The sequence below is a fragment of the Leuresthes tenuis genome, unplaced genomic scaffold, assembly GCF_036924035.1.
Source record: "Leuresthes tenuis unplaced genomic scaffold, fLeuTen1.0.hap1 SCAF_6, whole genome shotgun sequence".
In the NCBI taxonomy this organism is placed as follows: Eukaryota; Metazoa; Chordata; class Actinopteri; order Atheriniformes; family Atherinopsidae; genus Leuresthes; species Leuresthes tenuis.
Window position 1 is genome coordinate 27,678,122 of NW_027325360.1, and position 19,521 is coordinate 27,697,642.

The following is a 19,521-nucleotide window of genomic DNA, read 5'->3' on the forward strand; positions in this document are numbered from 1 at the left end:
GTGCAGGGGGAAGGCTCTTTGTGTGTCTTTGAGACGCACTCAGTTGAAACGGTGTGCACCGAGTGAAGCTGATGAGGAAAGAGCCGGTCCTGAGAGGAACATGTGGATGCCTGGCAGGCAGCAAAACACTGTTGTATGGTAGTGTGCACTTACACGTAGACATACATTCAACTGTGCGTGTGCAAGTGTGTGTTCGCTGCGGAGGATTTCAAGGAAGTGTGCAGCTGAGCTGTGTGTGAGTTGAATTAGCCCTAGTTATTTGGTTTTCTTATTGCACATTTCCAAGCGGCATTCCAAGAGGTAGTGTAGCTTGCATTATATGAATGAAAATCTACTTCAGTCGGCTCATTCATCACTTGAGGTGCTCATTGTGACCTGTTCTGAGGACGGGCGAGCGGCCTAGCTGTGGGCTAAGTGATTTTATGAAGCAGCATCACAGGGCTCAGGTCTTATTCCTTTTTGTAGGAATGCATTTTTTACTTAGGTGGCAACAAACTGCATTTGCACTTAAAACATATTCTGTAATCTTCTGTTATTTTACATACAAATTGCATCCTGGGCGATGCATTCATCATTGCTCATATCCAGCCCACTCTTAAATGAAAAATGTATCTGAGATGAATAATGGATCCTTCCATAGTATAATTTTGTATTTCTTGAATCTAGTCGAGAGTTCATCCTCCACTATATCCTCTAAATTTCTTCACTCTTGCTTGAATGAAGTTTTAGATATGAAAAAAAATTACTTATTTACCTTTGTTATTGTTTACCTGAGAGTTTTTACTATATGAGCCCACTTCAACACACACACACAATATGTGGAGTTTGGTGGGAAAAACAGCACACTTTCTTTGTGTATCCTGGTGTAGCAACTTCAGGACACTTCACATTTGAGCACCAATCAATCAGGATCATGTATTGTACCTTGTTGTGTCTTGTTGTATGTTTAGTCTGTGGAACAGTAGGTTGGAGGATGATGGGTTTGCAGCTAGCTGGCATTCACAGGTGCTGGTGTAGTGCCAGTGTTGTGGGGTTTCCTCTGGGGGCTATGGGTGGGCAGCCTTGTGTGAAGCTGGGAGAATTGAGGTTGAGTACCAGAGCCCTCTGTCTTTATCTCTAATTACATGGTGAGGCTTGGGGAGATTGGGCAGAACTGTAAAGCCCCCACAGATAGCACAGTGGCCCCCCCTTAGCTCTAACACAGCACGGTCTGAGGGTGTGAAGCAGAACCAGGTCTGGTGGGGATCTAATCCCACCACAGATTTTCCCCCCCGGGGAGCCCCCCTGTGTTCTTTTCTCTTCACGTCAGCTTTCCAACCCGCCGCTGTGGGAGAAGCACACTGAGGCTCCGGCAGCCCACTCTGTCGTGCTCTACTTGCTTCTGTCGGTTTAAGTCGTCCCCAAAGTTTTCCAGGCCGTCCTGGGAGACATCCTGACACAGAGTTGCAGATGGGATGCACTGGACCGAGGCATCTGGTGTCACAGTGTGGATTGGAATTCACTGTTGGGATAAAATATGAAACAAATATGTCATTACACATATGTTTTCCACAGCTTGTTCATCCAGCTGTTTCCTTGCTCAGCCTCTTGACTCCCCCCCTGCTGTGTGCCATATAAACCAGGGTAGGGTTGACGACTAATAATCCATTATGTGTCCCATTGTGCTCCATTTTTCTGTGTATGGGTGTAGTTTCTTGTAAGCATTATTATCCTCCTTAGCTGTTAATTCAGAATTGTAATGTTTGCACTTTGTTGTTTTGATTAAATGAGGCAACGCTGTCATCAGACGGCACTGACGATACTTCTCTACAAATGAAAGCTGAATTTTCCCAGTCAGATAACTGTCCTTTGATTCTTTTGCAAGTTTAATCTGCTGAAATCAATAGAAGGCTGCATGTTGGGCTTGGGAGTTAACAGCAGCCGTGTTTGATGGGTAAACGGACAGCCAAATGGATGATGCGGGGGAGCATTCATCTTTCTTTAGGCAAATTGGGCTGCTAGGTCCCGACTAATTGATTGATTGCACGACTTGCTGATACAATCAAAGCCTGGCCTGATTTATGGCGATAAATCGATTGATTAATAAGGTTTTCCGTGATGGGGTTGGTCCGTGATGGCGGTGCGAAGTGGGGGAAGACGCCTCCAAGTCACTCATCCGTCTTGGAGCAGTCAGCTTTGTTGGTTTAATGCAGTAATAAGAAAAGCCCGGATCCCCCAGCTGACATTTACAAAGAGCTGGCTGGCTGTGACCTGCTCCCCAGATTAACCTCCACTTGTTCTCATAAGCACCTCTGATATTAATAGACGAGGAAAAGCCATTTGCATACGGGGGAAACAACAGAAATCAATTACACATTCCTGAATAAATACAAACAAATATTTATGAGCGAGGGCCTCTTGTTGACTCTTTCCAGATTACATATAGTCAGGTATTGAAATACTGATTTACAGAAAGATGGAGTCCATTCTCTGCACTCTCCTGCCTGTCTGCCTGCCTGTTCAGAATATGAAATGGAAGTTAAACACTGTGAATCTCCAATGTGAGAAGGAGGACTCTGGACGTGTGGGCAGTGTTGCATCAAATAGATTGTGTTTCCTCCCGTGTAAACGCCTAATGTGTGCCGAGTGCTCTGACACAGACTAATGTAAGGAATTTACTGTAAAGACTTTACGGCCCTTTTGAGAGACATGGCTGGAAACCGGTAGCATGGAACTTGCTCCACGCTCATGCACATACGCAGGCGCTGTCACAAATGCTTACACATGCACACATGTCAAGGCACACAGCCCTCCAAGGAGAGCAGCTACATCAAACTGGTGAGGCTCATGCTGACATCAGGGATACTTTTTATTTGCTTTGGGTCACAAATGGCGGCCCTGATGATGTGATGAGAATCATCTCACAGACCCGCTCCTCGCTGTGTTCTTTGCTCTTGACCAGGCTCATCATTTAATATATGAGAGCTACCTCCTTGCTGCACAACGGGGGACGTTATAAAGCGTTTCATGTATAAACTGCTCTTTGAAGAGAATGTTCTTTTTCCGCAGGTCTTCGAGCTTTTGTGATGCTTTTCAGAGTTCCCGTCTGCTTGTTGTCAGCACCGGTTTTATTCCCACTCTCACCGCTCTATTTAGATTAATTTATTTTTGGTTTGAATGCTGTAAAATGAGAGTGCAACGGAGAGAGGGAGGGTAAAGGAATGCTCCCTTTCTCTCAGACAGGTGGCCCCGGTTTATGTCGCCGGGCCCCAGGAGCCCTGCTAACTGAGTCTGAGCGAGAGGAGGGACCCGTCTCTCAGCGCTACACAGGTGGTGTGAAAAGCAGCCCTCTCTCCACACCTGAAATATTCAGATTCTTCCAGCGGCGTCGCTTTGATCTCGCTGCAATCGACAAGGGAAAACGGAGAAAGTAGGAGGTAGAAAACAACAAAAACAAGAGGAAGAGCAGCACACCTGAGAGCGAACAGATTGACATTTCTTAAGAGAGAATAAACAATCGCAGGTTAGCTGTGTTGCATTGCTCCAGCTCGTCGTTTGAGGTGAAAGTGGGCCATCGCCGGTATAGCTGCATCTATGGAACCTTCCTCCTCTCTCAGCTGGCTGACCTCAATGGTGCAGCTTCTCAGAAACGAGTCTCCTGCAGTGCACTCCCCTTTTTGAAACCTACTCAAAACAGTAAAACAAACGTTGTCCCCCGTTTTGTTGCCGCTATCTTCATTTTACTTTCGAGATTGAGCTGCTATTTGTGTGTTTTTCCTGTTAACATCTCCGCCTGAGCTGATCATTTGGTCGACTAGGGTTATCGTGTCTTCTCTGAGGTTTCAACCCACCACTCTGCTAATGATTCATAGGACCGTGTAATTAGTCACCCTGCATGCTCTACACAATGACAATAGACGCCCTGATTGTAACCACAGAGTTTGAGAGGAGCAGAACAATGGTTGGCCTTAATGATGATATAAGGTGTCGGAATTGGCCTTCATTTGGAGCATTCGGTCATAGATTGCAATTTGAAGTTTCTAACTGGAGGACATTTAAAGTTATTCATTGGATTTAGAGCAGAAACAGGATTGTTTGAAAGTACTATAATAAGATTTTTTTCCCTGAAACCTCTTGATACTATTTTGAACAAGACTTGTCAGTAAATGGAATTAGAGCCTTCCCCGATCATACTAAGATGTGTTAGCAGCGTGTGTTCATGTGTGCGTATGTGTGTCTCTGTGTGCATGTTGGAATTACAGACAGTGAAGTGTTGACAAGTAGGCTGTGCTCTGGTGCATCAGGTGCCAAAAACTCTCTAAATGAAGCAGGGTATGACGAATAATGGCTGACAACACCAGTCACACCTTTTGCTGATGATTGTAACGCTCACACGCTTTTCCTTCCTTTTGTAAGATTTAGCATGCTGTTTGAAGACAGCCTGACTGACTGGGGATTAATTATTTTGGATGATTTATCAGACTTTCCAGTCCAGAGTTTAGAGAGGTGTCAAAATGAAATGTGTTTTTCCTTGTAGGTAACTTCTCACAGACTATCCACCACCTACATATCTCTGCGCAGTGCAGTCAGAATCGACTGCTGCAGCGCAAAAACTGCGCACATAATCTTAAAAAACATTAGCATCACAAGTTTATTTTAGCATTTGCTGTCATATATATCAGAAACAACTTGCACTACTATAAATCAGACTACTGATGCAATATGTATAAAAGCCTTAAAAAATGACAGATTTAGTGCTATTTCTTTTGGTGACTCACAGTATATCTGGCAACCCACCTTCTCTTAATCATTCAAATGAGACAAGCTCCACCCATGTGGCACTTGCAGCAGCTAAAAACAAAGTGTCCGAAAGAAAAGCACTCAGAATTTGACCCTGGTGCGATGTGGTTCAACAGCACTGGCATGGTGCTGTGAATTGGAGCAGTTTTAGTGATCTGATAGAGAGTGAAAGTGAAGGAGCAGCGGTGGCAGGTAACAGATGGAAGGAGATGCTAGGTGATTGCAGCCCCCCCTCGACGTTTCCCTGTCAAAAGCTGCATGCTCAGATCGCATTCATAAAGCAGGGTCACTAAGGTCAGAGGATCCTACTGCTCTGTCTGGTCGGCCCAACACACACACTTGTATACACACTCAAACTGCCTATCTGTTGTGCCTTTAACTGATGCTCAGCCCAGAGAGGCCAGATAAGAATTCATTTTGGATCGTTGCGATGGACAGGCGCCAATGTCCGCCTCTCCTGTATCCCCTGCCTCCTCCCTCAGTGATTGGGGTGGGAGGGGGGTTTGCTAGTAATAATATTGAGGCCAGACTAGACTGCAGCGATTGGGACCATTGATTGTGGTGATTTGATTTATCGATCAGCATGCCCTCTCAAATCCCCTCTCTAATCTGAGGCAGCTATAGACAATCTTGTGCCTCTCGGAGAATGGGAGGCGATAAGCAACGTATGAAAGGAAACTACGGTAATCTTAATCACAGACCAGTCCTTGTTCAGACTTGCCGCAGCCCACTGTGTGTGAATGTCAGCGCACGTGTGTGCCCAGCCTGCTCTTTAGTGCATGAGACCTTTCGTGCAAGTGTGTGTGTGTTGTTGCATCGGTGTGCGTATGCAGTGGGGGTTGTGAGCCAGTACAGTCACCAGGCAGAACAGAGTGGATCTATAAATTGATGGAATTCAAAGCCTCCAGCATCGATTACCATTATAACAAACAGCAGCACACAGAATGTCTGATTATTTTTAGACAAAGATTCTGTGCTCTCAGCAGCAATTCTGCTGATGCTGTCACACTTTCAGACATCTGCCTATGATTGCAATTAGATGGGATACAAAAAGAAAAATAATACCCCATCTGCATTTTCCCCTCCCTCCTCCCCTTTCCTTATTTTTTTCCTTTTTAATTTGTGCTGTCCAAGCCCAGTGCACACAATAGTGATTTTGACTCAGTCTACCTCATTGCAGTACCTTGGTAGTTTCTTTTTTCCCCAGTTGTCAACATTTTCCAGTATGGGTTGTCTTTGTGAAAAGCCAGAAAATAGCTTACGACTACAGATGTAATCAAGATGTGCTGGGTTTAATGAATCAATGTCAAATCTACTCAAACACAATGCATTAGTGGGTCCTGCATGTTAGATAAAACACTTCCACTGGCACATGTTGTACCAGAACATCTTTTTGCTCCCCTTTCTGTCAAGTGCTGTTGTCTTTTCTGGATATGATTTTAGAGTTTTTAACCTGCTGTTTGATGCATTTGTCAGGAGACGTAGCTTGCCTCCCATCATTTAAATGAAATTTTACGAACCTTGACAACCAGCTTATCATCTTAATCCTCAGTGGTTTTCCTTTTACAGATTTGTTGCCCCTGCTGCCCTCTAATTTCTTGCATGCTGTATCTCGCACCCAACAGAGTTTGAAAGAACCTGCGCCTGCAGTCTTTGCTGCAACACCTGAAACCTTTTTAATGTCAAGTCGGTTCAGCTTTGGTCAGTGTCAGAGGATATGAGTCATGTTTTTCACAGTTTTTGCTGCTGTTCTGCAGGTCATTGAGCTTTACAGTCCATTTACAGAACAACTATAATCTGCAGGTCTGTCCTTTTTTTGTTAGTTTTTGGTCTTTGTTTTTGAGTGCAGAATCACCAGGATTGCTTTTTTACTGGCATATTGACATGAGCACAACAGGACTGGTTCCATGCTCAAAATCCTCCCTTCCCTGGCCCTCCACTCCCAATGACAGCTCCTACCTCCCAAGGGGAAACTCATCAATTATGGCTGAATGTTTGACTGGCAGAGGTTTAATGACAGCAGCTCTGTATTGACCAGTCTGCCACACACTAAAAATTTGGTCCCAATCGTCCGCTTTAAAACCGGTCAAATAATTATTAAAAAACTCCTCATTGCAGCTCGCCTCTTCAGTTTTTGGACAAGGAAGATGTCAAAATATTCATGTAAATTATTTCTTGAAGGATAAAGCTCAACATAATGAAGGAATGAAGATAAGTGAATTTTATCAAAGGCCTCAAAGGAGCCCTGGTTGCCAGTTGAAATAGATCACATCTGATTAAGAAGCGCAGGAAAAATCTCCTTTAGTATCTTTAGCCTCATGAGACGGCATTACTATTTCAGCAACACTATATTGAGTTCCTCCCATCATCAGTTTGAGCAAGACAACCAAAGCAGCAAACAGCCTGTTCTGCCTCACTTCTTTCCAGAAGGACAAGCAGTAGGTTTCATTTGATGGGCTGTTGCCCTGGCTCCCCTCCCTCATAATGGTCTAGAAACTGTGGGGATGCTTTCAAAATAACCATGCCACAGTGATTGCTCTGTTTGACTTGCATACTGCATGAATATCCGCCATTCTCATCAGCCGGGCTGCAATAAAAGTAACCCAGCTCTACACAGAGACCACTGACACACCGGCAGACCTAAAATCACCATACAGTTATATCTTAAGCACTTATAAAATCCACTCAAAGTCACTTCTTGAGGAATTTTCTCTTGGCAAGATTAGCTGGTCTGCGGCCATTTGAATCTTGCAGAGGTTGGCTAGCTTCTGAAAGCCCACTTTCTAATCTCTAGGAAGGCTCATCCCAGGCAGACTGTGGGGACTAACAGCAACTTATAAAGTCTCTTTGCCTTATCGTGTCGACTGTGGCCTCTTTTAAGTGACATTACTACTCACAAGAAAAGACACATTTCACACTAACCAAATCTATCTTCAACATAGAGATCCTTTATAAATGTAAGTGTTAGATTTAGAAGTAAAGTGGTGGTAATCTGATATTTAAAATGTTCTTGTAAACAAAAAATAGGACAAGAGACATTCAGCTTCTTTAACTCTGATATTGACTTAAAGTTTATCTATCAAAACCAGTGAAATACTGATTGCAGATAAATTTGAGAAAAAATAAAAACTAATCAAAAGCTAGATAGTCATCACATGTACAATTTAACTGCTTTCCACTGCAGCTGACTCCTACAGATCTTAGATATCGATATGAAATTTCTTCCTATAGATAGCACCTCCTTACATCCACTTTCGTAAACTTTATGTCTGTGTGCCTCACTGAGTGTTGACCCAAGATCCTTCAACATATGGTTAGTTATGGGATAAAGCAGGCAGTGTTTTCTGTATTTGTCTCATTTCTCAGCAAATCCTGCCTAAAGACTAAAACCTACAACTGACTGAGAATATTGTCTCCAGTCACTGACAGGTAGAGAGGACCACTGGTTATCTTTTTTATCTCTTCCACCTAATGTCACAAGAGCACTCTTCTACAGTAGCAGCCTTTCCCCGAAGGACAGCAAAAACTCCTGTATCTCCAAACTGACGAGACCTCACCCCAGACCCCTCAGGGTCCAAACATCTATTCCTAATGTCCTGCTGGTATCAGACACTTGAAGACTACCTCAGATATTTTTATTTCCACTTCCTTCGTCTGAGAACTTTTGTCTCCACGAGGAGGACCTACTCTAATATTAGATGACTGGTCCTAATGTAATGGCTAATTGGTGTAGGAGAAGGCTTTTTACCTGGATGACTTGAATTTCTTAATTTTAAAGAATTAAATGCAGAATTATTGGGCTGATTTTTGCAGGGATGGGCTTTATTAGAGAGAATAAAAGTAAAGAAAGTGAGAAAACTTAATGCTATATAATTGGCCTTAATGGACTGAGCACTGGAGAAGATGCTCCTCTGAGCTTCCACATGGGGGACAATCATTATAACTTTGTCTGCTGTTCCTGCTTTGTGCTCTCTGCACCGTTTCGGAGCAGAACGCTGGTAAAAGACGGAGGTCTCATGTATCTCTATCCTGAATTGAGAAAATGGGTGATAAAAGCGTAGCCAGTGTGTTTAAATGAGACTCTCAGCTCCTGACTGAACCTCTGTATGCATCTTAGATCATTTGCTCATTTCTACTTTAGCCGGCGTCTGACTCACCTGTCCAGGGACTTGAACCGACAGCCCTTCAATTAACAGCCTGGCTCTCTAACTGGCGGTCTATCACAATCCTGCGAGGCCTTGACTGTTGAAGTTCCATCCTTCCATTTTCCGTTTTCCTGGTGTGATGATTTATTAAATTGCTTTTAAGTAAGACTGCAGATTAATTAAAACACAGTCAATTTAATTTCCCGGCTTCATATATGAATTCACAGTGGTAATTGAATCCCCTACCTCAGTTTTTATATTGTAACTTAGCAGTTACAAGAGAACTTTCTCATCAATTACTGATAATCGCAGTCAAAACAAAGTGGGAATGAATATACACTCGTCTCCTCTGGCCTTGCTCACTACAGAGGAGCAGAGTTGGAATCTGTTTTCCTTCTTTTTTTTTTTTTCTGTTTGCTGAAAGGGCCGGGAATTGGATGACTGATCAATAATATCGGATTTGCGGATGGCGTGTGGTGCAGCTGAGTCCAGCATGAATGCAAGGTTCTGATGAAGGACCTACTACAGAGACAGCTTTGTATAGTGGATCAGACATGTTGCCGGGGTGGAGCTCTCATTTGGCATAACACAGAGATGTAAACAACCAATGTGCGGAGACATTAAAGCAGCAGCGATCTGAGCTGTTTGTGACGAAAAGGCAATTTGGTTAAAACTATGCAGGCTGCCTTTCATATATTGAAAATCTGTGCGCGATCGATAAATTGATTCGTGCAGGTAAGGGGAAGGAGATTGAAAAGAGGCTGAAAATAGATCTGACCCGTGGTAATTACGACAGCAGGCGAGGCCTTTGTATGTCAGAGTCAGGTCTTGGCCGGGATTGTAAAATAGCCTTTAATTTCAGAAGGAAGCTCTATTTGTTTGTAAGGTTGTTCGTCAGGTTATTGGGTCCCTTCACGTGACTCACCCCCTCCGCTTCCTCCCTCTCTCTACCTCCTCCCTCTCGCCCCACTTGCTCACTGGCGCTCTATAGCCGTTGCAAGCGTATTGATTATTTCAAATACTGATTATCTAAAAGGCCTTCTGCTACTGTAGACATTGGATTTATTTTGGCTTAATTATTTATGGGCCAGGGCTAGCTGTAAGTATTACTGCTGTGAGATCATGAAGGATTACATTGTTAATATTCAGCAGTGTATTTTTATTTATGTACACTCCAAGCTTTCCTGGATGAGCGTTGGCAGGTTCCCTAAACGGCTGTGTCTCCACTCTTCTTCCTCTCACCGTTTTTTTTTTTTTTTTTGTCTCATTTGTGTGTTTTGCAGAGGGAGCTAAACTCCGTAGCGTCTGAGCTGGCGGGTCGACAAGAAGAGAGCGAACATTCCCACAAGCACCTGGTGGAGCTGAGCAGGGAGTTCAAGAGAAATGTCCCTGAGGTGAGTCTAGCACCCTGCCCCCCATTATCTCAGCTGTATGTGTCATTTTCCTCATCTTCACCTCAGCAGGTACTGGCTGTCTACATCACTGCTGCTGCTGGAGCCCCAGCATATACCTTGGAGCAGGGAATTATTTATTTCTTTTGTTAAATGTGCATTAGTGAACTCTATGTTAACAGTGCACAAGTTAGGGTTAGCCTCCCCCTGCTGCTCCAGTAGCTCAGTTAATATTTAAATACTGAGACCTTGCAGTATTAGCCTCTGGCTTGAAGTGATAAAAGGCCGGGGGGCTCATTTACAAAAGGTAAACACAACTTTGGTGCTTAATTCAGGTGTTTATCAAAAAGTTCAGAACTGGAAGTTGACTTTGATGTTGCTCCAATTTTCTGTGATATAACAGGAATTAGTGTGTCTCTAAATTCACGTGGAATGTGCACTGGTGCCACCCTACACAGATGCTTGATATGAATATAGATTTTTTTTTTGTAAGTGTAATAGTACATATAGTAGTAGTTTATAAGTATAATAGTACAAAAAGGGATGTATGTTTTTAGTTAAAAAAAAAACAGGCTGGTAATTCTGGACACCAGTTTTAGAACAATGTTCATATGTACATCAATATGAACACTTTTTATTCTACCTGGCTGTGAAAATAACCCTTCCTATAGTCATAATCCACAGTTTTCTCCTCATATGTTCTTATTTACGAGTATCTTTGGGGCCAGTATGAACAGACAATAACAACCACCGGTTTCTCTTTTAATGTAAATTTTCCGGGCTGATTGTATAGTTTTAAATGACACATACATATACTGAGACAATTCTGTCACAAGTTGCCACAATTTCATGAGGTCTTTATGAGCTGGCTGCAATGTTCTTGCAATATCACAGTACAGGAGGTATCTTTTGACCATGAATTCACAGCTCTTTTCATAGCAGTTAGACTGAGCCTATTGACTCCACTCCTTGTCTCTTTTCCTCTTGTTGTGTCTTATTTGAAATCTGTCCTACAGCTTCTAGCAGCCATGCAAAGATAAATTTGGACGCTAATGACACAAGGTAACCTTTTAAGTACATTATTACTGTATGAGGTCACATTAGCACACACCATAACGGTTAGAAAAATACGTTACAGGCAGTTTTTTCAAATATTTACATTTACTTTGTCAGTAGTTCTATCACAGACGGGTGATACTGATCCCTGTTATAAGCATAGTCTCGTTGTGAGTCATGCATTGAACTGGCGTGCTAAAACATTAGTAAAAAATAACTTTTCCATCTCATATGGATTCGATAAATCCTGGGCCTTTTTTGTGTTTGTAGTTTTTAATGCTAATGTTAAGAGTTATTGCTTATAAGGCAACACTTTAACTAATGTTTGTTTATCCAATAACAGAGGCTGGTGCATTTAATGACAAGTAGGAAAACAGATATTTCAACATCTGACTGGGTAGAAAATCTGACAGATGGCAAATGGAAGTTAGATTTTTCTAGTTTGGATACAAAGAATTAAACAAATTACTGGTAGAACAATATTAGCTCATTTCTTTAAGATAAATCAACTAAATAACTCCAGGTGTTAATTTGTTTGTAGCAAATCCAAAAAACAGGAGCAAAAGAGATTTAACTTCCCACTTTTCGAGGTACAGTGAATATGAAAGATTTTATGTTGAAGTTGGTTGATGAAAGAGATGAGGAGGCTCAGTAATTCTACTCTTAAGTGTGAATGCGGCATATAACTCAACAGAAAATATGAACAGCTCACTGAATGAGATATTTTCAAGCCTGGGATGCCTCAAACATGTATCTCAGGATATATTCCCTTTAAGACACACATGGATTGTAAAACTAACCCATAACATCCTGCTTACAGAATACTTACAGAGCACTCCATCTTCATCATTTTCTCCACAAATATTGGCATATTGAGATAAATAAAAGGGGTAACTTGGTTCTTTTGTTTTACCCTTCCACGATCAGGACATTTAATACTGAATTAACTGTTACCAGGAACAGTATGGGTTGTGTTTCCCAGGTTTGAAATTTAAACTTTGGTTATCACTGCAGCAAAGTAAACAAAAGTGTCATTATTAGTTGGTGCTAATACCTACTGAGATGCCATCTGTGCATCGCTTTGCTATTTTTCGTTTTCTTCTGCATTACTACGACAATGTGCCGAGACCTCATTCCATATTTATTTTGTAAGGCAAAGCGGTAATTAAGGTAGACTGAAGTGAACACATGAAAAGCTAAATCTATGAATGATACAGATATGATTTTTGTCCTTTTTCATCATCTTCTTTGAAATGATTATCCATCGACATTTGATTGAAGTCAAAGAGAACATTTTTATGTTTTATAAATGAACCCTCAGGCTATTTGCTGTGCAGCCTGCCTATCTCAGAGTGAGTATGTAGTGTGGGGCTGTAATCTTGTCAGTATAATACAGGCGTTTAAGGCAGGATCAGGCTGTCACCACTGGCAGCACAATCCCCTTACCTGAGGCTGTGAGAGCTTGCACAAGTCTGGATTTCTGTGGTCTATCGCAAGCTATTGGAAAGCCCCACTTTTCAAACATGTCCACTCAAACCCTTTAGGTTTAACCGTTAATACCCACATGTTGCAACAACACAGCTCACTGGCACACACAGTACGCAGTGTGATAGAAGATATGCTGAGAATCCATTAAGATTAAAGATTCTTTCAGTTGTTTGTACCTCACTGGGGACAACCTGATTCCCGAGCAGGTGGAGCATCTGCACAACAGAAAATGCTGAGACAGAGTTTGCTATTTTATTTATTTTTTGTCTTTACATAGGAGGTCCGGGAGATGGTGGCACCTGTTCTCAAGAGTTTCCAGGCCCAGGTGAGTCTCTTTATTTTACAGATTACTCTGCAAAGTAAAACAGAGTCTGGAAACAACTAAGCAGCATTTTATTGATGATTTCCGACTCCTCTGCTCAACAAAATTACTTAAAGGAGACACTCCTGTTGGTTCCTGTATGAACATTGACGAGAGCAGACTGCTGTGCTCCTGGAATAAATGATTTGATAGATGGGGGGAAGAATCCATGGCATACTTTCATGTTCCTGCTCATCTGGTGCTTATTGACTGATGCCTTTTCTGTCAAAGTGAAGTAGCATCTATCTGCCATTAGATGATCAGATATCTGGCTTCTCATATTTTCTTGGCAGAGACAAGCCCTCATTTCCTGTTGTGATGGTGCATTCACCGTGCCCCCTCTGACGTCGCCATATTGAAAAAGTCATCTGATACCTACCAAGACTCTGCTCCAGCCATTAAACCAAGGTCATAAATCACATTTGTGAGCTGCGTTATGGTCCGCAAAGCAGAGGCTTATGGAAATGATACCACAAATATGTTTCCAGACTCGTTCTCCCCCTCTAAACTCCCGCTCAGCGCTAACCTGAAAGCCCTATCATCTGTAAACATGAGAACACTCAGCATGGATTGTTCAAATCTCTTGAAAGTGATTATTGGCAGCTTCTTTTTAATGCTTTCTAATTGACTATGCCCGAGCAACCGTGTTCCCTAGCAGGAGCTATCTCGCTCAGTGCCACACTCCACAGTACACTGTGGTTGATTTCTGTACTAATTCAATTACTCTAACTGTAAAGTTGCAGAAATATCAGAAGTACCCTTGCATATCTTTATTGTGCAAAAAGGAACCCAAAGGATTAATTTGAGCACCATTGATGTCTGACAACTGGGAGTCTGGAGATGTCTCATAGTAGATAAAATAGATGGCTGATAATGAGCGATGATTTTCTTCTTCTTCTGTAGCTGCAGGCCCCTCTGGGTACCTTTTGGTCTCTGTTGTGTAACTTCGACAGGCTTGTGTTCTGCTCATTGACTAGGAAACGGACACGGATATTGTTTTTTATAACGCGAGGTGAAGCGTGCAACTCGGCACACCATAATAATATAATCCTCTGGTGATTTCTGATACACTTTGACCTTATTGGTAATGTCAAACAGCTTGCAGAGGCTTGTGAACTTTACCCAGCAGTAGTCTGTACGACCTCAGCGTGAGCCGTGGGACCTCGACCTGCTGCTGCAGGGGGAGAGTGTGAAGAGAAGGTGGAGCTGGATGAGCTTGTTTGGCGATGTGGTTTGGGATAGGCTAACGCTCCCCTGCAGCTGCACTGTGCAGGTGGTGAATGACAGAGAATTCCTGGCACGTGCACGTGTACGGATGCATATATGTGAAAAAGAACTGGGTCCTTGCCCCACTACCTCCCCCACAACTTCAGTTCAGGGGCCCAGAGGAGGCTCCTCGTGGTATTTGGACCCTCATCATGCCACTTCTAAAGGAGAAGTCGGCTCCTTTGAAGTGTTAGCGACATGACAGGTTCTCTTTCTTTTCTTTTTTCATTTCAGTGTTCCCCACCCTCTTTCTCTCTCTTCTCCCGTCCAATCTTGCCTTCTAATTATCACTAACCAGGCGACTGATTAGAAACACGTTGCCGACCTAGTTTTTCTGTGGAGCTGGAGGAGGAGAAAGGGTTAATCCCAGAGCTGGTGGCTGTCATTGGTCGCTTCCCTCCTTCTTTTCCTCTTTTTCGTTCTGCTCTCCTCTTTTCTTTCCCTGGAAGTTTGCTAATGAGGTCCCGTCAGAGCTGAGGAGAGGTGTTAATTTGGCCTTGTGAAGTAGGAAGGAGATTAAGGACAGTGAGGAGCTGAGTTTACGGCTTAAAATACACCGCTGTCCTTATTAATCCACAGGGCCCTGGGAGACCGGCATTTTTGGTTTTATAATGAACACTGTCTTATAATGAAGGTAATTTTAATAAAAATTTACGGTGAAGAAGAGGAGACAGTACTTGTCTCCGTGGTCTCAGGCACACCTTTGGGGCTCAGGGATATGACAGTTATTTCTCAAATAACTGATCGCTGGAGAGTTGGTGCCCCGTTGGACCGCACTCTTTATACAACTTTCACACAGACTTCTCTCTGCCCTCTGAACATATACAAAACAGTCCGAACCAAATTCACCAAAACTATGTCTTAGACTTAGTTTGTAAACTCCCCTCAGGATAAACATTTTGAGAGGCAAAAGAAAAAAGAGAACAGTGACTGATTTCTTGTGTTTCTTTCAGAGATGCAGATTCCTCCTCAGTATCAGGCCCAAATTAACCAGTCATTCTATTTTTCTCCTCTCCTCTTGATGTCATTTATTACTCTCAGAAAAAGAAAACAGCGGTATGGGTCCCTAATTACTGAAACTTGCTTTACAATGATAATCCGTGGAGTAATTTAGCATGCACAATGAGAGTTGTGGTGCTTGTGCAGATGGAAATTCTGATAAATAGTTTGTAACGTGTAATTAGCAGCTCTGCCGGTTACATACCATTAACCCCTCAAGCTCAGGAGTCATTATTAGCCCTCATTATCAAGCAGCAAGGTACGATCGAGCTGACTAGACATCAAAAACATCAAACAGCTATTAGAATGCTGCAAACTAGGGGCCGGTGGACACCTGTTTTTTAATCCAACTGTGCCATTTCTTCCCCTGAGGTTGGGAAGTGATGATGTGAGGGGAGACGATGTTTTTATGGATGTTGTTGTTTTTGTCGTTGTTGCTTATTCTCTGTGAGAGCCTGCGCTCTACTTGAAGATTTGAGGTATTTTGAAGATGCAGCAGCTTTCGTCTCTGTGAAACTCAATTCGGAGATCTCAAAAATGACTGCAGAGTCTGATCTACATGACTGAGAAGTGAAATTCAGAAACCTTCTGCTTGGATGAGTTGTGAGGCTTTTGTTGCTGTTTATTAAAGATTTATCTTGTCAGGCAGAATGTTGGAAAATGACATGAAATAAGGGATAATGTGCAACAAAAGCCATAACAGTTGTTTGTCTTGTCACATTTACTTACCTGTCATTTATCAGAAACATCAGCACAGCAATTTGAAGCTTGTGTAAAGCTTATTGCAGATGATTTGACCAGAAGTTAGAGAGTAAAGGGTGTTGGTGTTGTTGAAGACTTTGCCCAAAGTGCTTTTCCCTGAGTTCGCTCGCCATGCGGTGAGGTAGGCAAACACAGTCTTTGATCATCCATTGAGAGACGACCAGTTCTTCCTCCTTTTGATTAATTCCTGAAGGAAATGATAATTTCTCTTGAATGTATGAATATGTTATGAATAGTGAAATGAATCAAAGAGTAAGGGATGATAATTAATTACAGCGCTACGATAAAAGGCTGTGGGTGTTATGACGCAAGCTTCCTCCGTGTCATTATGAGAGGCTCCGTAATTACCTTTCTGCACGAGCCAGCGCTCCTGGCGGTGCTGGCGGTGAGAGTGCCACTCGCTGAGTGAGTCTAACGGTCATAAAGCTTTTCCCTGCCTAATTGTCTGAGGGGCTCTATGGCACTTTCATAGATGAGGGACTGTGCCGTTAGGAAAAATGCTTGGCAAAGCTACAGCTTTTCCAGCTCAATGAAGACAGATCATCATCATAGGCTAAACCTTGAGCTTATTAGGTACAGATTGCTTGAGTGGATGGCTAACTTGTGAAGGTGGTGTCGAAATGAGTGAGCAGCAGATTCATACAGTCTAATATAGACCATTTTTAGAGTAAGCTAGTGTTGATTTTCTTTCATATGTTATAGGCTCATATTCCTGTGCCAATAAACCCCATCCCTGCCTTCCAGTTACCTCTGAATATTCCCTCTGTGTTATTATTCATGCCCTACCTTATGTAAGGGGCATTTACGACACCGTTCCACTCCTCTTTTCTCACTCCCATTCTCCCATCCTCCCCTACCTCCCCCCTGGCTACAACCAGACTGCTCCATACTGAGCTGACGAGGTATCTCTAATGTCTGTCTCCTGCTCTGCTGTCAGGCTCATTGAGCAGCAGGCCTGGCCCAGGATCTCCAGGCCATTACCTATTCACAGCACGTCCAGGCCTCCAGCCTATTGTGGGGAACATAATGGGCTCCTGGGCCATGTAAACCACTGGCTTTCTGCTCCAGGTTTATCACTTGTGTCCTCTTCATACTAAGGAGAGGGAATGAAGGTGGGAGGCAGGAAGGTAGGAGAAAGAAGAGAAGAGAGAGCGAAGGGGGAGAGTGAAGGGGGTACGTGGGAGAGTAATTGGACATTAGATAATACCTTCACTGAGTCTTTTACATCTTCTGCATCTCCAGAGGGTGAAAGCCTCGTCTGTTCTCCACATCAACGCTCAAAAGCTGCTTTGACCCAAACTTAATGCACTTCTCTTCACTCATTGTTACAGCCTTTATTACTATAAAGTTTACTTTCATTGATTAGAGTTGAACAAGCTAGTATGTGAACACAGGTTTAAATATTGTCCATTGCACCACTGCACGTTGAAGCACCATACATTGATGAATGTAACGAACAAAGAGGCCAGTCTGGGGTTTGCTTAGTCTTATTTGGGGGATGCCTCTGGTTGTCATGAGCTAGTCTAGTTTAATTTGATTTGATCGACTTTATTCAGAAGACTATTGAAGAGACTGTTTCCAGTTCGTGTTTGCTAACTAGCTTCTGAAAAATCATTAATGCCAAAAGAAAGTTAACTCAAGGTGACTTTGACAGAATATGAGTTTACGTTTAGATTTAATGCAAAAAGCCAAGTGGATTGCAAATAAATCAATTTAGTCTCAGTGGCTGACCACAGCCACTTTTCTACAAATAACTGACTCACTGGAAACGTTAAAGCAAACAAGGCTGAGTGGCTTTAATTGAGCAAGGGTGTGTTTCAATTTTGATGTGGTTAACTTCTCAGATCTCATTGGATGAATGCAAAGCCCAAAACAATAACCACTGACAGCCTGTGTTTTCTGTTAAAGTAAAGTATACCAGTCAGTGATTTTTGTCCTGCAGAATTAAATATGGGTTTTCTGCAGTACTGGAGCCCGCAGTTTCTGGACCATCATTTCCAATATCATCTCATTAAAACTTTTGGGATGACTTTTCACAGTGTTAATGAGCTAAAATGGTTAGGATTAGGCTAAAAGTACAGGGCGGGGTGTCATTCTCTAATAGCATTTAGAGTAAACTCTTTCTTACTTTTGCTATTTCGCACTCCGCTGTGGTAGCTGTAGAAATTAGGGTCCTGAAACTGCAGAAACCTCCTACTTGTGGTACGTGCAAATATTCTTAAAGTCCCACCTCAGCAGTTGTTTATACCCTAAAAATCCATCTATTTTGCTCAGAATTGTACATTTTTGAAGACTTTACCACATCATCTAAGTCCCCTAATCTGTAGTACTCACTCTGGGATGCTTTGCAATGGCCGATTCTAATATTGGATGATTAAGTCATACATGTCTGAATAGGAGAAGCCAGAATAGGAAGCTAAATGTACATAGTCACATGTGGGTAGAAGCAAATGAACTTTCTTTAACACAATAAAAGATATTGTATGGCGAGCTGCTCGCTATGCACTGGCTGCAGCCTTGTGCACTCACTGTTTGAGTGAAGGAATTTTAAATGAAAGAGGGACAGTGGAAAAAACTCATAAAGACAAAACACGCCTCTGTGTAGTTGTGTTGTCTCCCCCGTATAAATGATTGGAACAGAATCAAACTTTTCTAATTAGTTTAGTCACAAAACACAGCTGTTTCTAGGTTGAATTTGCAAGGCAGCTGCTCAAAAATGAAGACTGTCTACTCATGTCCACTTAAGTATTTTTGATGGGACGCAACTATTTCTCCAAATAAACTGAATCTGTTCCAGTTTAGCCTCTTTTGGTAAGACATGAAGACTTCGCATTCTGATTGAAGTTTATCACAGTTTTAAACAGAACATGTCAGGTCTGTCATGTTTTCAACAAAAGCTAAATGCAGACGTAGTCACTCCACATGGCTTGTGCTCGCTTCTCATTTCATCTGTTTCTCATGGAGCATACAAAATGCTTGTGAAGCCAGAAAATAGTCAAATAATCTGCATAGAGTTTATAAAGACCATAGTGTTGATGGTAAACACATCTCATTAACATGTTAACAAGGTTTTGGATGAACATTTCAATGCTTTCAGTCTGCAGTTTAGAATCTGAAAATCTTAAATAAGAATCTGCCTGAAAATTTCTAGAAAATGGCATCAATCTGTTTAACAAAACCTCCCGAAGTAACTTTGAAAATTAAATGTTAATTCTGCAAATGACAACATGAACAAACTCAGTAGATGGGTGGCAGTGTTTCACCTGTAGAGCAC

At 42.3% G+C, this 19,521-nt stretch overlaps 1 protein-coding gene across 1 annotated transcript in view; it reads left to right on the forward strand.

Moving 5' to 3' along the window:
- The window catches only part of cux2b (cut-like homeobox 2b), an 81,530-nt gene that overhangs the window by 21,262 nt on the left and 40,747 nt on the right, over positions 1-19,521 (forward strand). The window contains exons 2-3 of the mRNA XM_072388544.1: positions 10,208-10,318; positions 13,137-13,184. Coding sequence (XP_072244645.1) covers positions 10,208-10,318; positions 13,137-13,184 — 159 coding nt within the window. The remainder of the gene's footprint in view (positions 1-10,207; positions 10,319-13,136; positions 13,185-19,521) is intronic.